The sequence below is a fragment of the Balaenoptera musculus genome, chromosome 13 (assembly GCF_009873245.2).
Source record: "Balaenoptera musculus isolate JJ_BM4_2016_0621 chromosome 13, mBalMus1.pri.v3, whole genome shotgun sequence".
NCBI lineage: Eukaryota > Metazoa > Chordata > Mammalia > Artiodactyla > Balaenopteridae > Balaenoptera > Balaenoptera musculus.
Window position 1 is genome coordinate 7,241,246 of NC_045797.1, and position 27,721 is coordinate 7,268,966.

Consider the following 27,721-nt stretch of genomic DNA (forward strand, 5'->3'; position numbering starts at 1 on the left):
ACAAATGCTAAAGGAACTTCTCTAAGTGGGAAACACAAGAGAAGAAAAGGACCTACAAAAACAAACCCAAAACAATTAAGAAATTGGTCATAGGAACATACATATCGATAATTACCTTAAATATGAATGGATTAACTGCTCCAACCAAAAGACACAGGCTCACTGTGAGTGGATACAGAAACAAGACCCGTATATATGCTGTCTACAAGACACCCATTTCAGACCTAGGGACACATACAGACTGAAAGTGAGGGGATTGAAAAAGATATTCCATGCCAGTGGAAATCAATGGAAGCTGGAGAAGCAATACTCATATCAGATAAAATAGACTTTAAAGTAAAGAATGTTACAAGAGACAAGGAAGGACACTACATATGATCAATGGATCAATCCAAGAAGAAGATATAACAATGTTAAATATATCTGCACCCAACATAGGAGCACCTCAGTACATAAGGCAAATGCTAACAGCTATAAAAGAGGAAATCGACAGTAACACAATAATAGTGGGGGACTTTAACACCTCACTTACACCACTGGTCAGATCATGCAGACAGAAAATTAATCAGGAAACACAAGCTTTAAATGACACAATAGATCAGATATCTTTAATTAATATTTATAGGACATTCCGTCCGAAAACAGCAGATTACACTTTCTTCTCAAGTGCACACAGAACATTCTCCAGGATAGATCACATCTTGGGTCACAAATCAAGCCTCGGTAAATTTAAGAAAATTGAAATCACATCAAGCATCTTTTCCATCCACAGCACTGTGAGATTAGAAATCAGTTACAGGGGAAAAATGTAAAAAACATAAATACACGGAGGCTAAACAATATGTTACTAAATAACCAAGAGACCACTGAAGAAATCAGAGGAAGTAAAAAAATATGTAGAGATAAGTGACAATGAAAACACGACGATCCAAAACCTATGGGATGCAGCAAAAGCAGTTCTGAGAGCAAAGTTTATAGCAATACAATCCTACCTCAAGAAACAAGTGAAATCTCAAATAAACATTCTAACCTTACACCTAAAGGAACTAGAGAAAGAAGAACAAACAAAACCCAAAGTTAGTAGAAGGAAAGAAATCATAAAGATCCGAGTAGAAATAAATGAAATAGAAACAAAGAAAACAATAGCAAAGATCAATAAAACTACAAGCTAGTTCTTTGAGAGAATAAACAAAATTGATAAACCTTTAGCTAGACTCATCAAAAAAAAGAGGGAGAGGACTCAAATCAATAAAATTAGAAATGAAAAAGGAGAAGTTACAACAGACACCACAGAAATACAAAGCATCGTAAGAGACTACTACAAGCAACTCTATGCCAGTAAAATGGACAACCTGGAAAAAGTGGACACATTCCTAGAAAGGTATTACCTTCTAAGACTGAACCAGGAAGAAATAGAAAATATGAACAGACCAATCACAATTAATGAAGTTGAAACAGTGATTAAAAATCTTCCAACAAACAAAAGTCCAGAACCAGATGGCTTCACAAGTGAATTCTATCAAACATTTAGAGAAGAGCTAACACCCATCCTTCTCAAACTCTTCCAAAAACTTGCAGAGGAAGGAACACTCCCAAGCTCATTCTATGAGACCACCATCACCCTGATACCAAAACCAGAAAAAGATAGTACAAAAAAAAGAAAATTACAGACCAATATCACTGATCAATATAGATGCAAAAATCCTCAACAAAATACTAGCAGACAGAATCCAACAACACATTAAAAGGATCACACACCATGATCAAATGGGATTTATCCCAGGGATGCAAGGATTCTTCAATATATGCAAATCAATCAATGTGATACATCATAATAACAAATAGAAGAATAAAAACCATGTGGTCATCTCAATAGATGCAGAAAAAGATTTTAACAAAATTCAACACCCATTTATGATAAAAAACTCTCCAGAAAGTGGGCATAGAGAGAACCTACCTCCACATAATAAAGGCCGTATATGACGAACCCACAGCAAACATCATTCTCAGTGGTGGAAAACTGAAAACATTTCCTCTCAGATCAGGAAGAAGACAAGGATGTCCACTTTCACCACTGTTATTCAACATAGTTTTGCAAATCCTAACCATGGCAATCAGAGAAGAAAAAGAAATAAAAGGAATACAAATTGGAAAAGAAGAAGTGAAACTGTCACTGTTTGCAGATGACATGGTACTATACATTGATAATCCTAAAGATTCCACCAGAAACTACTAGAACTAATCAATGAATTTGGTAAAGTTGCAGGATACAAAATTAATGCACAGAAATCTCTTGCATTCCTATGCACTAACAACGAAAGATCAGAAAGAGAAATTAAGAAAACAATCCCATTCCCCATTGCAACAAAAGGAATAAAATACTTAGGAATAACCCTACCTAAGGAGGTAAAAGACCTGTACTCAGAAAACTATACGACACTGATGAGAGAAATCAAAGATGACACAAACAGCTGGAGAGATATACCATGTTCTTGGATTGGAAGAATCAATGTTGTGAAAATGACTATACTGCCCAAAGCAATCTACAGATTCAGTGTAATCCCTATCAAATTACCAATGGCATTTTTTACAGAACTAGAACAAAAGATCTTAAAATTTGTATGGAGACACAGAGGACCCCGAATAGCCAAAGCAATCTTGAGGGAAAAAAATGGAGCTGGAAGAGTCAGACTCCCTGCCTTCAGACTATACTACAAAGCTACAGTAATCAAGACAGTATGGTACTGGCACAAAAATAGAAATATAGATCAATGGAACAGGATAGAAAGCCCAGAGATAAACCCACGCACCTGTGGTCAAGTAATCTATGACAAAGGAGGCAAGGATACACAATGGAGAAAAGACAGTCTCTTCAATAAGTGGTGCTGGGAAAACTGGTCAGCTACGTGTAAAAGAATGAAATTAGAACACTCCCTAACACCATACACAAAAATAAACTCAAAATGGATTAAAGACCTAAATGTAAGACGGAATACTATAAAACTCTTAGAAGAAAACAAAGGAAGAACACTCTTTGACCTAAGTCACACCAAGATCTTTTTTGACCCAGCTCCTAGAGTAATGGAAATAAAAACAAAAATAAACAAATGGGACCTAATGAAACTTAAAAGCTTTTGCACAGCAAAGGAAACTATAAACAAGACGAAAAGACAACCCTCAGAATGAGAGAAAATGTTTGCAAACAAATCAAGAAAGGGTTAATCTCCAAAATATGTAAACGGCTTATGCAGCTCAATATTAAAAAAAACAACCCAATCAAAAAATGGGCCTACGACCTAAATAGACATTTCTGCAAAGGAGACATACAGATGGCCAAGAGGCACATGAAAAGCTGCTCAACATCACTAATTAATAGAGAAGTGCCAATCAAAACTACAGTGAAGTATCACCTCACACTGGCTAGAATGGGCATCATAAGAAAATCTACAAACAACAAATACTGGAGTGGGTGTGGAGAAGAGGGAACCCTCTTGCACTGTTGGTGGGAATGTAAATTGATGCAGCCACTATGGAGAACAGTATGGATGTTCCTTAAACAAAAAATAGAATTACCATATGACCCAGCAGTCCCACTATTGGGCATACACCCAGAGAAAACCATAATTCAAAAAGACACATGCACCCCAATGTTCATTGCAGCACTATTTACAATAGCCAGGTCATGGAAGCAACCTAAATGCCCATCAACAGATGAATGGATAAAGAAGGTGTGGTACATATATACAATGGAATATTACTCAGCCATAAAAAGGGATGAAATTGGGTCTTTTGTAGAGTCGCGGATGGACCTAGGGACTGTACTATAGAGTGAAGTAAGTCAGAAAGAGAGAAACAAATATCGTATATTAACACATATATGTAGAATCTAGAAAAATGGTACAGATGTGAACCGGTTTGCAAGGCAGAAATAGAGACACAGATGTAGAGAACAAAGCATATGGACACCAAGGGTGGAAAGTGGCGGTGGGGTGTGGTAAGAAGAATTGGGAAATTGGGATTGACATATATACACTAATATGTATAAAATAGATAACTAATAAGAACCTGCTGTATAAAACAATAAATAAATTAAATAAAATTTAACATATAGAGAAAAGAAACCATTAATGTCCTCCGGTTAAAAATAATGAAGGTGTGATTAGGGTGGTAGTTCAGGTAACCAGAAAGAAAGGTAGAGACATTGCAGAGATACTAATTCAAAAACGTACTGAGCACCACCTGTCTTCCTGGACACAAATTCAGCAGTGCTGCTTAGCATCCTTCTAAGGACTATGTACCAGATGAAGGAACAAGATAACAGGGACAGATACAGGACAGAACAGGCAGGTACTTGGGGAGCAGAGGAGCGAGGGTCATAAAGGGACACTGGATCTTCCTTTGCTTTCCATTGGAGAAACCTTGGTAACATCAGGATGGAGAAGGGACACCTCGAGTGCCTAGGAGTTTGACCACCCAATGGCACATGTGTCACGGTAGGTGAGAGGTGACATAGGGTCAGTAAATCCTTCCCCGTTGGGTTTGAACACACACTGTCCTTGCTCTCCGTGTGGGTCCAGGCTCTCTCTGGTGCTGGGGGAAGAGTTACTCAAGAAAAGAAGGCACAAGAGCAGCCTCAAGAAACTCTCCCTTCAGACACCTCACAGAATCCCTTTTCAACCTCTCGCCCCACAACCAAGGGAAGTCAGAAATTGTCTTCACCTAACGAGAGAATTTCTTACTTTTCTCAAAGTGGATCAACTCCTGCCTCTGTACTTGCTTAGATTTGGAAGTGGAAAGAATCAAGAAATAGGCTTCAGAACTGATTCGTAAATTCCAAGTCACTTTCCTGGTAATCAGAAATGGATTTGATTTAATTCCACACTTATTTAGTGAATGCAGGTATCTTCCAGGAGAAGGAACTGGAGAAAAATACTGGACGTGAATGCAACAAACCCCTCCCCACCTTGCTCTCTCTCACAGTTTAGTGAGAGTGTATGTCAAAAAGCATATGAAGTATTACATGCTGAGCCTAAGTTGTGTTCTTAATACTGTTTTAAAAATCACAGCACTCTCTCTTTATTTCATACGTATAATTAGTTTTTTCACTTCTCCATGAATGACATTTTTATGAAGACCAAAATGATGTGTGGGACCTATTGGAAACTTACACTGATAGGAGTTTCTAATAAAATAAATAGTTCCTCTAATAATGATCCCTAATGTTAATAGTACTTTGTTCATTACTTCAGAAACTTCCTGTAAATTTTGTGGGAAGCAGCTCCCTTTGTATGGCAATTTTCCATAGAACTTTACTACTGTGTAGTCCCTTTACTTAGGAGTGTAAATGAAATGAAAATAGGACAGGCTTGTAGATCTTTTAAGGTATAAAGGGTTGATGGCAATAGCCATTGAACCAAGAATGGTAATATAGGGAAAGAAATTATAAAAGTGGGTTTAAATCCTTTTTTAAAAAAATCGCTTTCATTTCTATTCATCTTTTGTCATTCCTTATCCTGTCTATGCCTTATTAGGCAGACTTGTGAAACTGCTTTGTATGCTACTGAGTTTAAATACTCTCTGTATTACAGTGTTGTTTCTTTTTCCCTCCCTTTAGGAGATGACCTGGCTTCCACCACTTTCAGCTATTCCAGCACCTGGAAAAGTGAACCTAGCAAATTTCCATTTCCAAATAAGGTGAGATCCTGCGTCGCCCAGGTTGAATAGGCTTTACTCACACAGAGATTTTTAGTGGACAGTGGGTTTTCCCTTGATTGTCTTTTCCTCTGTAATATTCCTGCTACAGGCACATGGATCTGATTTCAACAGTTTGCAAGCATAGGTCGTTCATTCCAAGGGAGGAAATCAAACTTGCAGTCCTACCTACCTCCACTTCCATACTTCCTGCAAAATATGATGAATATTACAATTATCATGTTATCTAAAAACACTTGTGAAGTTGAAATGCATCTTACAATCATTTTATACATCCAGAGTGATTGTATGTCTTGTTTTTTCCTGAAAAGCTGTTATTAAATTAATGTTGTATTTTAAAATCAATGTCTTAGAACTGAGGACATTAAGTATATAATTTCTCGGTTATCTTTTATAAAGCTGAAAATATTTTCTAGGACTTTAAAAAAAATGATTTCCATATTTTCTAAGAACCAGCATACACAAAATATTAGCTACAAAATATATTTAAATTATACATGAGTCTAATAAGTTTTGATTTTTCTTAACCATCCAACCAACACGTAATTACATATTCATTATAAAGATGAAATTATGCACATAGAAGAAGTAAAATATGAAAGTTTCTCATGCCCTTGTCCAGATTTTACTTCCCTACCCACTGATTACTATCAAGAGTTTGGTGTATACATTCAGTCATTTTCCCGTGCGTTACATACACATATGTGCTATGCAGTTTTTTAAAATCCTAAAATGGTATAGTACTAAAAGTACTTTTTCTAAGAGTTGACTTTTTTCCAGATACACAAGTACGTAAATAGCATTGCTAAATATTAACATCGCAACGTTCTAAATTATTGAAATTATTGTTCATTATTATCACAATGGTAAATTCCATTCTAAGAGTCGGTTTTTATTTCCCTTAACAAGGTGTATTTAGAGATCTTCCCAAGTGAATATGTAGAGATTTTCTTACTTTTTCTTAACAGCCGCCCAAAATATCTCATAGTATGAATTTGCTGTAATTTATTTGCTCAAGCTCCTTTAATGGACATTGAGACTGTTAATGGTTTGCTGTTAACACAAACACTATTACAATACACAGTTTTGTAAGTGCCTCTGTGTGTCCCTTTTTATTCAATGTCTCTTGTCCAGACACCTAGAACAGGAACTGGGGTGCTGGAGGCATCAGAAGCCTTATTTACCCTTGACTATGTTTCAAGAGTATTTTTTTATGAATCTTTGCCAATGTTTAATATCATCTGGTTTTTTCTCATTGTGTCTGTAGTATGGATGAAAACTGTTATTTCGTTAATTTGCACTTCTCCAGTAATTTCTGAGTTTGAGCATTGACTGTTTTTCCTTTGCAAATTGCCCATTCATGTCCATTGCCACTTAAAAAAAATGATTTGTAGGAATTCCTTATATCTTACTCATTTGCCCGTTCTATATGACGCAACTATTTTCTTGCAACCTTACTTATGTACCTTTTATACTAGCAAAGTGTTTAATTTTCATGTCAGAGAAAAAAGATCTTTCCTGGACCAACATTCTAACAACGTTCTCTATTTTATTGTAATTCTTTTATAATTTTGTTTTTAGGTTAAAAAAAATTTTGTTTGCATTGGTGTGTCATAGGATTCTAGCCTTTCATTGGTGAGTAAATTATGATAACACTATCAACAAATTAGCCCATCTTCCCCCCACTGGTTTGAAATACCACGTACGTCAACAACTGAAAGTCTCATAAATACACAGTTTTCTTTCAGGACTGTCTATTCTATTCTTTTGATATATTCATCTCATTCTTTCCCAATAACTCATTGTTTAAGTCAGAGGGCAAATAACTTTTATTTAAAGGATCAGGTAGTAAATGGTTTAGGCTTTGCAGACAATATCCGAATGAATGAATGTGACTATGTTCAAATAAAAACTTTATTTATAGAAGCACAATTAGTAAAGAAGTCTTACAACTCATAATAGAAAGAGAACTCGTTTTAAGAATAATAGGCAAAGGATTTAAAATAGACATTTCTCCAAAGGTGATCCTACAGATAGCTAATAAGCATATGAAAGACCACTATTGCTATCATTTAGGAATGCAGATCAGAACTACTATGAGATACTCCTTCACACCTACTTAAAGGGCTAAAATCAAAGACAGACAATACCCAGTGTTGCAAGAGTGTGGAAAAGTTGGAACCCTGATGTCAGTTGCTGGTGGGATCTTAAATGGTGCAGCCTCTTTGAAAAAGTTTTCAACATTTCCTCAAAGGTTTAAACATTGCATTATAGTATGACCCAGCAATTCCACGCCTAGGTATATCCCCAAGAAAACTGAAAACACACATCTGCAAAAAAATCTTTTACACGCATGTTCACAGCAGCATTGTTCATAACAGCCAAAAAGTAGAAGCAATACAAATGTCCATCAACTGATGAATAGATAAACAAAAGTGATTTATCTTTATAATGAATATTATGCAGGCATAAAAAGGAATGAAGCACTGATACATGATTCAACATGGATGAACCTTGAAAATATGCTGAGCAAGGTGAAAGACCAGTCACAATGACAACATTTTATATGATTTCGTATATTGAAATGTCCAGAAGAGGCAAATACAGAGAGACAGAAAATAGATTAGTGGTTGCTTACAGCTTAGGGGTAGGGAGAGAGGGTGGAGTGACAGCTAAAGGATAAAAGCTTTCTTTTGAAGTGATGAAAATGTCCCAAAGTCCCTTAATAAGAATGAGTCCAATGTATTATTATTAAATATAATAATTTCTTATTCTGTGTCCAGCTGAGGGTACTTCCTTCTATTTTTCTAGCTTTCTGAATATTTTAAAGGTTTGAATTTTCTTTCCATTTAAAAAATTAAGGTATAATTTACAAACAGGCACTTCCCTGGTGGCACAGTGGTTAAGAATCCACCTGCCAATGCAGGGGACATGGGTTCAAGCCCTGGTCCAGGAAGATCCCACATGCCTCGGAGCAACTAAGCCCGTGTGCCACAACTACTGAGCCGGTGCTCTGGAGCCCACGAGCCACAACTACTGAGCCCACGCACCACAACTACCGAAGCCTGAATGCCTAGAGCCTGTGATGAACAACAAGAAAGCCACCGCAATGAGAAGCCTGCACACCGCAACGAAGAGTACCACCACTCGCCACAACTAGAGAAAGCCTGCACACAGCAATGAAGACCCAATGCGGCCAAAAAAAAAAAAAAAAATAGGTGACTTTACAGAGTGTGGGAACATTACATGATTTTAATACTGTTTTTCTTTCAAAAAGTTCACAATAAGTGCTGGTAATTTATCTTGTATCAGACTTCCCTGGCAGTCCAGTGGCTGAGACTCTGTGCTCCCAATGCAGGGGGCCCAGGTTTGATCCCTGGTCGGGGAACTAGATCCCACATGCCGCAACTAAGAGTTCACAAGCTGCAACTAAAAGATCCCACAACTAAGACCTGGCACAGACAAATAAATAAATAAATATTTTTAAAAAAAATTTATCTTGTATCAATGAAATAAGACTTCATTAGTGTCATTTCTACTTTAACGAATCACCATAAACTTAGGTGACTCACGACAACATAAATTTATTATCTTACAACTCTGGAAGACAGAAGTCTGAAATCAGTTTCACGGAGCTAAAATTGAGGTGTCGTCAGGGCTACGTTTCTTCTGATGTTTTAGGGAAGAATTTGTTCTCTTGTCTTTCTTGGCTTCTAGAGGCTGCCCTTCTTACTTAGCTTGTGGCCCTCATCATGCTGACCTCTGACCTCCTTGTCACATCTTCTCTGACTCTCCTGCCTCCTCCTTTCCCTTATAAGGAACTTTGTGATGATACTGGGCCCACCTGGATAATCCAGGATAATCTCTCATCTCAAATAGTTAATTGAATCACATTCTGCAAAGTCCCTTTTGCCACGAGAGGTAACATATTCACAGGGCCTGGGAATTAAGATACAGACATCTTTGGAGGAGCCCTGATTGTGCGTACTGCAAAGACATCACTATTTCTCACCCATAGTGCACCTCTTTTAACCTGTGTCTCAACTATTTAGTATTCTGACAGCTGGAGGCTTGCAGTTCATTAATTAGACTATTAATGTTTGAGATGATCACAGTTGCTAGTATGTAGGAGCTAGAATTGTTTATGGAATTTGCAGGGCAGAATCTCCAAAATGACTAATAAGTAATGAAATTAAGCCCTTACTGAGATTAAAGGGGCAGTTTGACCTCACAAAGTCAATTTAAATGTGCTTTCTGAGTTACCAGTACCACTAATATTAATTAGCTACATACTTCCGAGAATTTCCCCAATTTGTCCGGGTTTTGAAGGACATAATATATAATAAAGTCAGTTGATACTGAACTTGTATTTTTTTTCTATTCTCTGAAGGCTTAATTTAGAGTCACAATTTCCTAGACAAACACTACCAGACGTGCCTGCCTTATTCTTCAAATCTCAAAAGTTATTGAATTTGGTAAAGAAAAGAATGCATGCCATTATGAGGTATTTCAACCAAGAAAAAAAAATGAATTTGCTTTGTCCTTTTCCCTCGATTTCTGTAGCAGTCTCATAAGTTCTGAAATGCAAATAGAGAACTAAAATTGTAGAACTTTTTCCATACTCAGAAGGCATCTGTGCGGATCTAATGGCGTTTCACAAGCATTTCACGTAGCAATGAATGCCAGATCTGATGGGATCAGACCTGGTTTGAAACTATTCTTGCTGATCAGTTTCTAAAGCATTAGGCAGAAGAGTTCTAGCATGATTACAGAAATGAGAATCCTATTGCCTTCCTCTTTATATGGTACAAGGAGAATGAAAGCCAGCAAGTGTGAAGGAAAGTGCTTGAAGTGGGAAGTTTATGATATGTCTCCCTCTTTGGGTTCCTAGCGTGCTTCAGAAATGACCACAAAATGCTTGGGCTAAAACTTTATGTTTACTTCATTACCTCAAAGTAAACATTTAAATTTACTGTCATTTATATTATTTCAATTGTTTTGAGCTTTAGAGAAAAGAAAGTGATAGGTGGGAAGAAGGAAGACCAAACCACATCAAGTGGTGCTTTTTCCTAGAGTAATTAGCTTTATGTGGAGGTCTGAAAATCAAAGAAGATATATTTCCATTTCTTGCCTTTTGTAATTCTAATGATGTATTGACAGACAAGCAAGAGGAGATATGAGTACAGCAGTCCTCAGATGGTTCCGAAAAGCCTTTTTTTTTTAAAGGAATTCCTTTATTTTTATTATTATTTTTTATTTATTTATTTATTTTTGGCTGTGTTGGGTCTTCGATTCTGTGCAAGGGCTTTCTCTAGTTGCGGCAAGCGGGGACCACTCTTCATCGCGTTGCACGGGCCTCTCACTATCACGGCCTCTCTTGTTGCGGAGCACAAGCTCCAGACGCGCAGGCTCAGTAGTTGTGGCTCACGGGCCTAGTTGCTCCGCGGCATGTGGGATCTTCCCAGACCAGGGCTCGAACCCGTGTCCCCTGCCCTGGCAGGCAGATTCTCAACCACTGCGCCACCAGGGAAGCCCCAAAAAGCCATTTTTAAGGAGTGTTCTCACAGGATAAAGACTGCCCTCCATCAGCAACATGGCTTAAGAACAACTATATTTTATTGGTTTAAGGTGCATATTTTTTTCACATTTTAAGATCCCCCAAATCAGGATTCGTTTTACAGCTGATAGCATTTTACAATTAATTGGCAGCCATTTTCTTCCATAGTAATACGTGAAGTAATGCAGCCTTATACAGTTTCGTTACGTTTGATGAAATATGGTATTTATTATAGTGCTTCCTTGAATGGCTGTCTCAGCTACCAGTGTGCTTGGTTGTTTCTGCCTTCAGTACAATGATTTGTAAAACTTTACTTCCCAGCTAAATACCACCTTTGAAGAAGTTTTGGGATTCCTGTGTACCCAACAATAGTTTAGGTGTTGGGAACGCAGGATTTAAAAAAGGAGAAGAACAAGTTTCCAACTGCAGATATTCTTCTAAGTAACTAAGAAGTGGTTCTCCTCTTTGTGCATGTAACCGTCAGAATGACACACACTTGCTGAGTGAATGTGGGAAACTAAAAGCAGTAGAGTAACCTCAGAAATGCCCTGTTAGGGATTACAGGCAACTTTTTCTTATACTTTCCTATTTTTCTGAATTTTTTTTTTTATAAATAAATGTTTACTTTTTGTTGTTTAAATAGCAAATGCTACTTAACAGGATGGAGCCATCCTTGGGTCAAGACAATTAATCATAGTAGCGTTCTTTTTATTATATTTATTATCTAGTTGTATACTTTAATATGTACAGTTTATGTTACATCATGTATACCTTGATAAAGCTTTTTTTTAAGGAGTCGTAGTTGAAAAGACAATTCCTGTAATGGAAATTTGACACAGTGTGGTGTAAACATAAAGAAAGCAAATAAGTCCTTCTGAGATTCAGGAATATTTCAAAGAACAGGTAACCCTTGAGCTTTTTTGTTCTGAGCCTGGAAGGAAGAATGAAGTTTGCCAGGCAGAAAACAGAAAATGGCAGGACACACATCCCAGGGATGAGGACAGGCTATCGAGGCTTGAAGCACTCCCACACAGCAGTGGTGAAATGCCTTTCAGCCCTGGGTTCTCATAATTTGCATACACATCACCTCCTCTGCTGACTCACTGGGCTCCCAGGCCCGGAAGGCAAGGGCTTTGTACCCTCACTTCTGTAACCCTTGAGGACCCAACAGAGAACCTAGCAGGCCTCCTTGAATGCTCCCAGAGGAGGCTGAAATGACAGTGCGCAGATGTGTTGAGCCACGCCCCCCAGGCATCTACTCAGGGGCGATGTTCACAAAGGGAGAGAAGGCCTTTGAGACAGAAGCTGTAGGTGTAAGGGTGTCTGTCTGGATGGGGCAGCAGGAGACACAGAAGCGGAAAGGGCTTCAGTGCCTGGGGCTTGTGGCCCTCTGCTCTGAACCCAGCCTGGCTCTGGCTCGGTGGAAGGATGAAGGCTCTGCACACTCTGTGCGGCTCCCAGGGTTTTTGCAGCCAGCTGGGCAGGGCAGTAGTCCTTCGTGGGCCCTGTCTCCATTCATTCTTTTATAACTCTCCTGTATATTTCATATTAAATACGACTTTTGCAAGGAAAGAGGATGTGAATTCCCAAGACAAAATTTAGCATTTCACTTTAATGGAAATAAAATCAGGTTCAATCACTGTTTACCTGATCAGTAACTGAACTCAAATACCACATGGTACTGGCTTTCTGCCATTTCAGATAAGTGGAAATCTGTAATAATCTTTCTATCCACCAATGTGAGATTGACAGCAGTTGTTCAGTGGCGTGTCCCTGATGGGATGGTTGCCAGCCTCGTCTGCAGAAAGGTGGTGAGAGTGAAGGTACATTCAAAGGGAAGTGGGTTAGATTAAAAGTCAATAATATAGGACACTTCCCTGGTGGTGCAGAGGTTAAGAATCCGCCTGCCAGTGCAGGGCACACGGGTTCAATCCCTGGTCTGGGAAGATCCCACATGCCGCAGAGCAACTAAGCCCGTGCGCCACAACTACTGAGCCTGCGCTCGTCCCAACTACTGAGCCCACATGCCACAACTACTGAAGCCCACGTGCCACAACTACTGAGCCCACGTGCCACAACTGCGGAAGCCCACATGCCACAACTCCTGAAGCCCACGTGCCTAGAGCCCGTGCTCCACAGCGAGAGAAGCCACTGCAATGAGAAGCCCACGCACCGCAACGAAGAGTAGCCCCCGCTCGCCTCAACTAGAGAAAGCCCATGTGTAGCAACGAAGACCCAGTGCAACCAAAAATAGATTAATTAATTAATTTTTTAAAAAAGGATTGAAAAGAAGGACTCAAACAAGTACATGTGCATGTGTGCATGGTTACCAGATACTGAGGAGAGGGGGAAATGGGGAAACACTGTCGAAAGGGTAAGGAATTTTACTTTGGAATGATAGAAATGTTTTGCAACCTGATAGAGGTGGTGGTTTAGTACATTGTGACTGTATGAAATGCCACTGAATTGTTCAATTCAAAGTGGTTAATTTTATGTTATGTGAGTTTCACCTCAATAAACAAAACAAAAAGTCTGTAATACAACATAGAAGTGATTGTGAGCTCTATTACCAGAACTGCTTAACAAACATGTAAATGTTTCTCATTACGGTAGCTGGTAGAGATTATGATCCGTGATTAGGTTCTGAATGACCAGTAATACATCTCATGTTCAACTTACATTTTGAAAGTCAAAATAAGAAAATTAATTGATATTTCTTGTTTTTCTTTTTTCTTTTCTTTTTTTTTTTTAGGACTCTCAGCTCACTTCCTCGGGACACAGTAATCCAAGTAAGAAAAGTTTCTCACTATAGCTTCATATGTGGGGTGGAGTGGGTGAGGAGGGGAGATGCATGCAATAGATAGTAGGTTTAAAAGAATTTCACTAAAAGACAAAATCAAGTGGGGAAAGGAGGGCCATTTGTTTAAGTGCTACCCAAAACGGATAAGATGCGTGGTGACCTTGAATGCTCCTCTCTCTTTTTATTCAAGGGAAGGAGGGCCAAAACATAACATGGTGAATTTCAAACCAACCCTAGGAGGAAGGAACACCATCCTTTCTTATAGTTGGCCTCTGGTATGTGTGAGGGGAAAAATTTTTAAAGGCAACTAATGAGTTACCTAAATTGAAAGAAAATAGGTGGGTAAAGAGATCAGAAGACCTCATGATAAATGTCCTTAGAATCCATGAAGAAACCATGCCCTCTTCCAGGGAGAAACAGACTAAAGGGTCCAGGAAGGAATTTCGTTACTGAACCCAGTGTCTAATAAAACATGTGGGCTTCATCATCGAAGAGAGAATATCATTCCATGAAGTATTGTTTTAATTCTCTTCTTTGGCACTGTTAATTGGTATTAATGTTTTCTTGAGCATTAAATATGCATAAGCAACCCCATTCATGTCATGAAAGCACACCCACGAAGACTGGGCTTTGTTAGTCTCCTGACCATCCGGTCGGCTGAGAGCATCCCTTGCAAATTTCAAAGCTCTGTTGGAACATGAAAATCACTCTGAGCCAGTAGATGTGTCTTAGGAACTGAGGCTCACCTACTGAGCATCTGTGAGGGCAGGAGGATTATGGAGAAAAGACATCCAGACAGATGCATTGGGAAGCCCCAGACTTTTAATGCATAGCTAGAGAAAGGTCATAGGCAATATCCCTTAGTTATCCCACCCTCCGTTGGAATTTGCTGTGAGCATTAGCACCAGGGAAGAGGTGAAATGCCAAGGGACTTGAAATCTATAGAAACTAATAAATGTAATAGTAAGGAAAGGAATCAGGAGATGCATGGTTAGGTCCACGAGGTGTGCAGGCATCAGCATCATATGCCAAAGGCTAGAGCGTACGGAAGAATTGCCATTGCTTTCCTCACCATTTCTTTCCATTTGAATTTAAACCGTTCAGGGTAAAGGGAGGAGAAAATAGATATAATAGAATAAATGTACCTTCTCTCAGCTTGGAGTCTTTGACATAAAGAAGAACAAAGGAAACAGCTGTTCAGTCCCGTCTGTGTTCAGTCTCTTCTTTATGTATGCTATTTTATTTAATCCTAACCATAGCTGTGTGAAGTAGGCATTACATCTCCATTCTGCACATGATGAAAATGAGATTCTGCGGTTAATAACTAACCCATTACCTTGACCCCCAAAATGTTGCTTCTGTCCCTTCAGTGTGAGATTGAATTCTTGTCCAAGATTTCTGTTTGCATCTGGCATATTTTTACAGCATGCCATAACTTTCACTCGCTGATACTACAATTGAGATTATGTAAAAGCAGACCTATCTTCTGTGGAATTGTGAGCGGCACTTGCATGGTGTGGTATAAATCCCTCTGGCATTTCATCATCTAAGGACATTTGTAATTGGTTTTCTCTTTTCTAGGGGTAAGGAGATTTTTTTTTCAAATAAATCCCCCCCCTCAAAACCAAGCACATCTATAAAAAGGTAATATCACTATTTAAAAATCGTAGTGATGTGGTATATATATACAATGGAATACTACTCAGCCATAAAAAAGAATGAAATAATGCCATTTGCAGCAACATGGATGGACCTAGAGATTATCATACAAAGTGAAATAAGTCAGACAAATATCATATGATATCACTTACGTGTGGAATCTAAAATATGACACAAATGAACTTACTTACAAAACAGAAACAGACTCACAGACATAGAAAACAAACTTACAGTTACCAAAGGGGAAGGGGGGATAAATTAGGAGTTTGGGATTAGCACATACAAACTACTATATATAAAATAGTTAAACAGCTAGGTCCTACTGTATATAGCACAGGGAACTATATTCAATATCTTGTAATAAACCATAATGGAAAATAAAAAAATAAAAATAAAAATCGGAGTGTCCTCTGTAGATTATAGCACATTGGAAATTTTAGGAGAGCTGGTCCCACCAGCATTTCCCGTGCTGTTTCTTGTATTGGTTTGGAATCATTACAGTTTTGGGAATCATGACTCCAGTAAATATGTAGAAATAGGAAAAAACTGTACTTTCAGAGAAACAAAATGTGTAGTGATGGACTGACCTCTCCACTTAGGTCAGTCATTTTTTTTTTTTTAAAGGAATTCCTTTTATTTTATTATTTATTTATTTATTTATTTATGGCTGTGTTGGGTCTTCGTTTCTGTGCGAGGGCTCTCTCCAGCTGTGGCAAGCGGGGGCCACTCTTCATCGCGGTGCGCGGGCCTCTCACCATCGCGGCCTCTCCCGCTGCGGAGCACAGGCTCCAGATGCGCAGGCCCAGCAATTGTGCTCACGGGCCCAGTCGCTCCGCGGCACGCGGGATCCTCCCAGACCAGGGCTCGAACCCGTGCGCCCTGCATTGGCAGGCAGACCTCTCACCACTGGCGCCACCAGGGAAGCCCTAGGTCAGTCATTTTTATCTTTTGAAGAAATGGACAGATTCTTAGAAATGCACAAACTGCCGAGACTGAACCAGGAAGAAATAGAAAATATGAACAGACCAATCACAAAGCACTGAAATTGAAACTGTGATTAAAAACCTTCCAACAAACAAAAGCCCAGGACCAGATGGCTTTACAGGTGAATTCTATCAAAACATTTAGAGAAGAGCTAACACCTATCCTTCTCAAACTCTTCCAAAATATTTCAGAGGGAGGAACACTCCAAACTCATTCTACGAGGCCACCATCACCCTGATACCAAAACCAGACAAAGATGTCACAAAGAAAGAAAACTACAGGCCATATCACTGATGAACATAGATGCAAAAATCCTCAACAAAATACGCGCAAACAGAATCCAACAGCACATTAAAAGGATCATACACCATGATCAAGTGGGGTTTATCCCAGGAATGCAAGGATTCTTCAATATACGTAAATCAATCAATGTGATACACCATATTAACAATTGAAGGAGAAAAACCATATGATCATCTCAATAGATGCAGAGAAAGCTTTCGACAAAATTCAACACCCATTTATGATAAAAGCCCTGCAGAAAGTAGGCATAGAGGGAACTTTCCTCAACATAATAAAGGCCATATATGACAAACCCACAGCCAACATTGTCCTCAATGGTGAAAAACTGAAACCATTTCCACTAAGATCAGGAACAAGACAAGGTTGCCCCACTCTCACCACTATTATTCAACATAGTTTTGGAAGTGTTAGCCACAGCAATCAGAGAAGAAAAAGAATAAAAGGAATCCAAATCGGAGAAGAAGAAGTAAAGCTGTCACTGTTTGCAGATGACATGATACTATACATAGAGAATCCTAAAGATGCTACCAGAAAACTCCTAGAGCTAATCAACGAATTTGGTAAAGTAGCAGGATACAAAATTAATGCACAGAAATCTCTTGCATTTCTATACACTAATGACGAAAAATCTGAAAGTGAAATTAAGAAAACACTCCCGTTTACCATTGCAACAAAAAGAATAAAATATCTAGGAATAAACCTACCTAAGGAGACAAAAGACCTGTATGCAGAAATTATAAGACACTGATGAAAGAAATTAAAGATGATACAAATAGATGGAAAGATATACCATGTTCCTGGATTGGAAGAATCAACATTGTGAAAATGACTCTACTACCCAAAGCAATCTACAGATTCAATGCAATCCCTATCAAACTACCACTGGCATTTTTCACAGAACTAGAACAAAAAATTTCACAATTTGTATGGAACACAAAAGACCCCGAATAGCCAAAGCAATCTTGAGAACGAAAATGGAGCTGGGGGAATCAGGCTCCCTGACTTCAGACTATATTACAAAGCTACAGTAATCAAGACAGTTTGGTACTGGCAACAAAAACAGAAATATTGATCAATGGAACAGGATAGAAAGCCAGAGATAAACCCACGCACATATGGTCACCTTATCTTTGATAAAGGAGGCAAGCATATACAGTGGAGAAAAGACAGCCTCTTCAATAAGTGGTGCTGGGAAAATTGGACAGATACATGTAAAGTATGAAATTAGAACACTCCCTGACACCACTGCACAAAAATAAACTCAAAATGGATTAAAGACCTAAGTGTAAGACCAGACACTATCAAACTCTTAGAGGAAAACATAGGCAGAACACTCTATGACATACATCACAGCAAGATTCTTTTTGACCCGCTCCCAGAGAAATGGAAATAAGAACACAATAAACAAATGGGACCTAATGAAACTTAAAAAGCTTTTGCACAGCAAAGGAAACCATAAACAGACCAAAAGACAACCATCAGAATGGGAGAAAATATTTGCAATGAAGCAACTGACAAAGGATTAATCTCCAAGATTTACAAGCAGCTCATGCAGCTCATAACAAAAAAACGAACAACCCAATCCAAAATGGGCAGAAGACCTAAATAGACATTTCTCCAAAGAAGATATACAGATGGCCTACAGACACATGAAAGAATGCTCAACATCATTAATCATTAGAGAAATGCAAATCAAAACTACAATGAGATATCATCTCACACCGGTCAGAATGGCCATCATCAAAAAATCCAGAAACAATAAATGCTGGAGAGGGTGTGGAGGAAAGGGAACTCTCTTGCACTGTTGGTGGGAATGTAAATTGATACAGCCACTATGGAGAACAGTATGGAGGTTCCTTAAAAAACTACAAATAGAACTACCATACGACCCAGCAATCCCACTACTGGGCATATACCCTGAGAAAACCATAGTTCAAAAAGAGTCATGTACCAAAATGTTCATTGCAGCTCTATTTACAATAGCCAGGACATGGAAGCACCTAAATGTCCATCGACAGATGAATGGATAAAGAAGATGTGGCACATATATACAATGGAATATTACTCAGCCATAAAAAGAAATGAATGGAGATATTTATAATGAGGTGGATGGAGTTAGAGTCTGTCATACAGAGTGAAGTAAGTCAGAAAGAGAAAAACAAATACAGTATGCTAACACATATATACGGAATCTAAGGGAAAAAAAAAGCCATGAAGAACCTAGTGGCAAGACGGGAATAAAGACACAGACCTACTAGAGAATGGACTTGAGGATATGGGGAGGGGGGTGGGGTGAGATGTGACAGGGTGAGAGAGTGTCATGGACATATATACACTACCAAATGTAAAATAGATAGCTAGTGGGAAGCAGCCGCATAGCACAGGGAGATCAGCTCGGTGCTTTGTGACCACCTAGAGGGGTGGGATGGGGAGGGTGGGAGGGAGGGAGATGCAAGAGGGAAGAGATATGGGAACATATTGTATATGTATAACTGATTAACTTTGTTATAAAGCAGAAGCTAACACACCATTGTAAGGCAATTATACTTCAATAAAGATGTTTAAAAAAAAAAAAAAAGAAAAAGAAAAACTAAATTGAATAGGTACTAAGAGAAAAGAGTGTATAAATTAAACAGAAAATTATTTTTTAATTCAAATCTTTTTAAAGAGAGCTACTTTAGCCAGTTTGCTGATTACCAATTAATTTAATTTAATATTATAAAATAGAAGCTAATTAAGTATTGAGAAACTTAAATATTAAAACAGGTGACGTATGTCTACAGTTTTTTAAAAGTGTGAGACTGTGCTGTTCAGGTGACAGCCTGAGCGTAAGCACTTCTTTCCCTCCCTTCAGAATCTCCATTGAACTTACCATAAAGCAATAGTGATGGAAATAAATCCGTAACATCCCTGAGAACCAGAAATTCAGCTGAGTGTCTGGAAAATGGAGACTGGATAGGACCCTACTGTTAGATAGATAATCCTGGGCAGGGAAGGTCATGACCCAGAAAAAGAAAAAAGGAAGATAATGAACCAAACAGGAACAAGCTGTGGTGGTAGAGGGAATGTCCTTGGGAGCTCCAGGAGAGACTTGATTTCCTCTCAACCCCAACAGAGAAGAGGCGCGTGGGCTGTGCATAGTGATGGGAACATGGCCATTCTTCCACGCATTACTCCTCCACCGCTATCCTAGCGGGTTTTCATACAGAGCTTTCAGTCTGGCTTTCCTCCCTCAAAAAACCAAACTACAAAAAAAAAAAAAAATAGTAATATTTGCTAAGAAAATGGACAGCTAACTAGAACTTCTAGCTGGGAGCTAGTACCTAAGAGAGAAGCAGAATAGATTCTGAGATAATACCACACCTTAAACATAGATATCTCTGATGGGCGGAGGGAGAGCCAACTTTTCTCAAGAAGGAAATAAACCGAAATGCTATATATACACCCAGAGTAAAGTACTTCCTATTTTTGTTGGGGAGTGAGAGAGCAGTCAGCTTGTCTTGAGGCCTCTTTTCTCCTGAACCCTAAATGAAGCCTTCCAGTTAACAAACCCTGTCCACTTAGAAAGAGCCCTAAATCAGCCCTTCCCTACAGGGGAGACATATGTTAGCAAAATGGATCAATATACTAATATGGGGAATTCACGCTGGCACCTTTGTTAACCAGCCTGTTGTCATTCAAAGATGTGAATACATAACCCAGGAGCACCAAAGAGAAGGACTGACCCAGAGGAAATCTACTTAATTCAAGGAACAGAAGGAAAAAATTTCAAACGTAATTACAGTCTTCAGAAGGGTTTGAAATTATTTGCATCAAATAAAAAGACCAGATTGGCATGAAAAAGAAGCAGTTACAGAACAAATGAGCACTCTGGAATTAAAAATAGGGTTGACACAATTTAAAAACTTAATAGATAATAGCTGAAGTCTGAAGTCTGGAATATAAGGTTGAAAACTTTTTTTCTGAATATAAAGCAAAAGTCAGATGGAAAATATGAAAGGAAGTTAAGTTACATGGAAGATTAGTTAGGGTGGAAAGGTCAAATCCAGCTAGTAGGAATACCAGAAAAAGAAAATGGATAAGAATTAATAATAATAGAAATAGAATTCCTAAGGAAATGAGCACTCATTGTCAAAAACACTTATGTACAATGAAACAAGAGCAAGGAAAAAGAACAGACAGCAGAGAATTAGAGAGACCTGCAAGGACTTCAGATATTGGAATTACCAAGCCCAGAATATAACGTTAAGAGTGCTTACTTTAATTTACAGAAATGAGAGAATTGAAAATATGATAAACAACAAAAACATTTGAAAATGTACTAATCAGAACCTCTAGAAGTTAGAAAATAATAATGGAAATTAAAATTTCTTTGGTCAGGTTTAACAGCAGATTACACATAGGTGAAGAAAAAGTAATGAATCAGGAAACTGAACTTAAGAAATTATCTAGAATGCAGCCTAGAGAGATAGAAATGGAAAATATGAAAAGGAAGTTAACAAACCTGGAGTATAAAGTGAGAAGGCCTAACATATATTTAACTAGAATTCCAGAAAAAGATAAGGGAACAGAGGGAATATTAAAGGAGATGATGGCTGAAAATATTCCAGAATTGAAAGACACTAACCCATAGATTCAAGAAACCCAATGAATCTTAAGCAGGATAAATAAAAAGAAGTCCACCCTAGACGTATTATAGTTAAACTGCAAGCCACACAGGTAAAGAAAAAATTCTTAAAATACCCTTAATAATTTCAAAGAAGTAACAATTAAACTTCCAGTTGACTTCTCAACAGCAGCCGTGTATCTGGAAATTGACAAGGTGATTCTCAAATTTATTTGATAGAACAAGGGACCAAAAATAACTCAGACACTCCTTAAGAAGAACCAGGTTGGAGCCTTGCCTTACTAATATTATTATATGAATGAATGAATGAGTGAATGAATGAATAAATGTTTTAGCTAAATAATGAAGATAATAATAAATTGAGCAATGAAACAGATATAAAGGACCCAGAAACACCACAGATTTATGAAAACTAGATTCATGTCAGAGCTAACAATGTAGATCAATGGGGAAAGAATGGGCTTCTTAATAGATAGTACCAGAATAATTGGTTATCTACAGGGGAAAAAAAGGAAACTAACTCCTACCTGACATCATATACAGAAACTGTTCCAGGTATTTGTAGAAGACCTAAATGTGAACAGTAAAATTATACACTTTCAAAAGGTAATAGAGAACATCTTTCTGATGTATTTCTTAAGTAGAACACCGAAAAAGTGTCAAATAAAGGAAAATGGCAGATTTTTATGAGGAGATGCTGCACAGCAGTGAGGGTGAATGAACCAAAGCTGTGCACATCACACTGGCTGAACCTAAAAGTCATATCATTGAATGACAGAAGTAATCCCAGAAGAATGCCTACACTAGGATTGCATTCATATGAAATTCAAAATCAGGAAAAACTAAAGACTTTTATTTACAAATTCATGGTGGCAAAAAAACTGTCAAGAAAAGGAGAATGATTAACACAAAAATCCATTGCTGGCTAGCTGGGCTTGAATAGGACACAAGCTCAGGAGGCTTCTGGGTTATTTCTTGTCAATGTCCCATTTCTGGGCCTGGAAGGTGTTTTTACAGTTAACTCATTTTACTTTTTAAAAACTGTGTGTAAACATTTTTGTACACATTACATGCATGCTCTATTGAATTTCTCTTTAGGAAAAGCATAGCCTTTACTTGAGACAAATGAACCTGGGCCATGATGAGATATAAGAATGAGAATCCACTTGACATAAATACTGGGAACCCTTGCCTTCACTCAAGTGTAGTGGCGGTCCCTCTGTACAGGTCCAGTCCCTCTTCTGTTCCTTAGAGACTAATATTTATGTTGTTATAATATTGTAAATTCCGTTATTCATGTATAATTTTTCTCATGGCCTACGGGCAATTCCCAAAATTAAATTATTGATTAAATTAATATTAATGAGGATGAGAGGATGACTCATTAATAGTTACTGAACAGAATATAAATATTTTAAATCTTGGCTATGCAGGAGGAAAGGTATAGCTGTGCATAGTGGGATGTGAGTTGCCTCACTTTGCATAGTATAAAAGAAAAGGTACTGTCAGAAGTTGTTTTATCAAAAAATAGGTTAAATTTATTCAAAGTTAAAATACCCACTAGACCCTAAAGTATAATAGAACTAACAAAAATTTTAAGCAGAAGGGAGGTGGTAGTATAAGTATATTAAATATCTTATCTCTCATTTTTCATATCAGAAATTATTACATACTGTCTGAAGTTGAATCATCTAGAAATAAGCATATTACTTAGCGTAATAGTTGCAGGGCTAAAAGGACGAATGACGAAAGTAAGCAGAGTCGTTACCTTTTCTCTACTGTTCAGTTTTTTTTTCTTTACCGTGAGCACAGATTACTTTTATTATAAAGTGGTAGCACAGCGAAACTTGCCTTCGAAGCAGAATACAGCCTAGGTCTATTTTGATTTCCTTTTCATAGCGCTACTTATGGTACTCCAGCAGTGCAGTCATTTTCAGTTGAAGGGGTGTGAATTAGATATTATCTATGTTTCCAGACAGACTACTCGACATAAAAGTCCTTGGTAGATTTATAGGATTAAACGTGTAGCTACTGTAATTTTTTAAGTGACCTATTGGAGGCATCAAGCTGTTTCATACCTTAACTTGTATACCATCTCAGTGGTATGTGTACCTTTCTCCTCTTTTCCCACTGTAGCGTGGGACACTGCATTAATGATAGGTCATCAGACAGAAGACATATACTGAGCATGTAATATATGTTTGGTACTGTGGAAGACTCAGGTAGACAAATATGGAGTGTCAGGTTGAAAGTATACATGTAATATACATATATACATACATATGTATTTATATGTGAGTATGAATATATACATTTTCTTTCTATGGCTCATTTTTTCTCTCTTTCTCTCTTTAATTATATTTCCACCTGCAAAATGACCACACTGCACCTGAGCCTATCTCTTATGCCCATTGTCTTAAAGATCAGTGCAGGTTCCTTCCCTAGGAGAGCGGTGTTGAATCTATCATGAAAACAGCTGGAATAATCAGGACGAACCCCCAACACTCCTCATTGGCGGCAGAAAGGAAACATCTCCTGAGCACCCAACTGAAAAATCCCTTACTGAGAATTTCTTCCAGCTCTCATTCATCATTTTCCCTCGGGTCCTGATAAAGAGCCTGTGATTCTCCATGGCTTGTGCGCATAGACACTTCAAGTTAATGTCAGAAATTACATCACCTAAAATTTCCAGATATCGGGGAGAATTTTGTGTTTCGTTCTTTCTGAAGGGCAAACATAGTTTTACTTCCTGACTCCATCCTGCGTTTACTTTTCCCCAAAAAGGTTAATTCATGATCAGCTGAGAGCACTCATTCCCCGACTGTTCATAAATGCCCAGTTTGGCTCCATTGAATCCTTCCTGTTTGCCAGAACCTGTTCTGTTTTCCCTGTTGCCACAACATAAGTACTGCTAAGAGCAGAGATAATCAGCTGCAGCTTTGCCCCTGTGCCGATCCGGCTCCCGATTCCTGCAGCCCCCAGATCCCATGTGCAATAAGGCCTCTGTCCTCTCAGCCCACGGGTTATCTGGCAGCATTGTTGGTCAAGGTAAAACATATTTATTCAGACATCCAAACAATGTCTTCATGTATCATATTGATTTCCTCTTTTTTAATGATGTAAGTTGTTTAGAAATGTTTACTGTTGCCTGGGCTTCTGAGCCTGCTGCTTACATTGCTGATGGTGATTGGATGTGGGGTAACTTCTGGCAGCTACAGACCAGGGAACGTAACCAATTTCTCCGAAGTAAAGGGGAAAAAAAAGATTGCTATGTTTGAGAAAAATTAAACCTCCATTTAGTTTTATCTTAGGTAATGCAGGTGTTACAACTCTGTACTTTAGGATTCTGGCAGGAATTGTGGTTTCTCATTGGAAAAGTGATTTTGGAAAGTACTAAGCTTATTTTCTAGCACAAAAGCCAGTTGACAAGGTCTTGCATGTCTCCTAAGTGAGTTTACAACAAACCTGGCCTGGAAGACAAAATATATTATGAACATACAAGCTTTAAAGCAAGTTTATTAATTCTCTGCCTCTATTTTTACTTCAGCATGGTTTCCCACGTACTGGGACTCCGTCAGTGTTTGCTATTGAGGCAGTTAAAATAGGTGTTGTGACTTTTTCACAAGGTGACTGTCCCTCACGGATGCCCGGCAGTGTGTAGACACACATTAGCACAGAGTGACATCTGAGATAGATGTATGCACTATATATCACTGTCTTCTTTCTCTCACAACCGTTTTGTTTGAAAGAATAAAAAGGAAAAGAAATTATAAAGTTTACTTTTGAGTTCAGTTTGGACAATATGTTCAGAATGTGTTCATCATGTAATTTAGGGGGTCATTCCCAAGCCTCGGTGTCAATAAGCTAATGGCTACAGCTGACAGAAGGGGCTTGGTACAGGACATAGGCCTGAAGCCCTAAACAGCAGACTGGGGGATTCTGTGAGGTCTCCAGGCCTGACTTGAAAGAGCAAAGCAAAGCAAGTTGCCACCATCAGGCCCATCTCTTGCAACTCATAACCTTCTCTGGGGTATGTTAAACTATTAGCACTACATAACCAGCCTAACTAACCACAGCTAACTCACAATGGCAGTCATGATCCTTCCTCCATCCCCTAGCCTCAAGAAAATAAAAAGAAGTGCCTTACAATACAAGGATGTATGGTTTCAAACCGTCAATGGTCGAGGATCTAAGAATTACATTATGTCAATTGCAAGAGGAATTTGCCCTTTAAAACTACAAAAAACAAACTGGTTCCAGGCTCCCTTCATTAAAACCCATTCAATCCTCGGTGACCACAGACGGCAGAAACATTTCTTTAACTAGTCTCTCAGATGGCCAGGAAGGATTTCTGATTTATATCTTATTCTGCATTAACAGGGTGACCCCAGAACCTGCTGCTGGGGCTCTCTGTGGGGTGTAATTCTTGGGAATCTTGTAAGCTAGGGTGCAACCTCAGTGTTGTGTAAAATTCTCTCCAAGTTCTTTTGCCACCTGACCTGGTTTAGCTTGTGTTAGCAGAAGAGATCAGAATTCAAAACGCCTTGCATCTAGAATGCTAATGGGGTTAATTTCCTTAAGTTTTCTGTAAAAGAAGTAGAAGGAAACAGGTTCCATCTGTAAGGTATTCATCTTTTGGCAGGGTCTCCACTCTGAACCTCTGGTTGTTTGCAAACAGCTCCTTAGTACCTATTCACAGATCCTTGCCTGGACCATTGTATTACAAAGAAGAAATTATTTTGCAAATCCAGTTCTTGGACAATAAAAAAGATGTTTTAAAAACCTCCTGCTGCACATTTTGAATGATTGTTAGTAGGAGTGTGGAAATATATTGAATCTCTCTTAAATCTTACAGGCTGTAACACTCACATGTTGGTATTTTCTTCCTTTTTAAGAGAAAGGTGATGCTGAGACAGGAAGTCCAGACAATGGCACATCGAATACATCGTAAGTCTGTTTCCTGTTTCTATCCCGAGATGACTGTTCTTTAATATGCTTATAATATGAAACAGCGCAAATATCTTGTTATAGTAACAATAATAATGGAAAGAAGCCTGTGGTTCTCTTTCTCATGATAATGCGTTTTTAAATGCTTTTGGGTGCAGATGCATTTTGAGGTCTTTCTTATGCTTTAGCCCAGTAAGAGTCATCTTGAAAACACAAGGCTCCTCTTCAGAAAGTACAAATGTAATGAGATTTGATGGTATTACTTTGGCAGGGGGAGGGGAGGAAAGCTTTTGGAATTTGCTTGGCAACTTCCATCACCGTCATAAATAATTAGAGAACTTTTCACACATACTAGGAGATAGTCTGTCCTGCACACCTGGGAAGTACCAGTGTCATTTTAAAGCCTGCCCTTTGCAACCACACCTCTGAATTATGTGAAATATACAATTATAGATATCTCTGGACCCTCAAGGGTTGGTTCATATTTTTGAGTTAACAAATGCAGTTTTAAAAAGATAAGAAAAGGCTCTTTTAAAACATGTTCTTCACTCTACGTTTTGTCTTTTTCCTCTCAATACTCAAGCAATCCAAAAAAATGTTTTGACGATTAATTCGATGCCAAATTTATACGCCAAAGTTTACATAATTCACAAGCTAACAAATTATTTCCGCTCCATAGGAATTAGTAACAGGTTTACTCCTTAAAAATCATTATTTTTTGTCATTTCTGAGGAGTTAAATGTGTTTTCTTATTATAAGACAGTTTTGTGCATGTATCTATATTTGGACCAGTGGTCTTATTACTAAGCATTTAAAGTGCTATTCATTAGAAATGACAGCTTACAACATAACATTATTGAGTGTATTTGTCCAAGATCTGTTTCTCAATCTAGGAAGAGCCTTTGGCTTACATAGGATGGCTATTTGTTTCATAAAGGTTATGATTACATGTTTCTTAAGATGTTACCCTAAAAGTTCAAATAGTTCCATTATCATGATTTCTAATGATATAATGAATGTGACTGGTTTTAAATGGTTAAAATATTACTAATTTTTAAATTTTTGATTGTAAAATATAGTAGGAGAAGGGTTTTAATGCCATCTGGAGGCATTCTAGAGAACTGAAAAGGGT

General features: G+C 38.1%; 1 protein-coding gene across 1 annotated transcript in view; it reads left to right on the plus strand.

Annotated features, from left to right (window-relative positions):
• AFF3 (AF4/FMR2 family member 3) overlaps positions 1-27,721 on the plus strand; it is a 559,977-nt gene that overhangs the window by 351,983 nt on the left and 180,273 nt on the right. Inside the window, 4 exon segments of the mRNA XM_036873523.1 lie at positions 5,615-5,660; positions 5,663-5,694; positions 14,022-14,058; positions 26,538-26,589. Of these exon segments, the coding sequence (XP_036729418.1) occupies positions 5,615-5,660; positions 5,663-5,694; positions 14,022-14,058; positions 26,538-26,589 (167 nt within the window).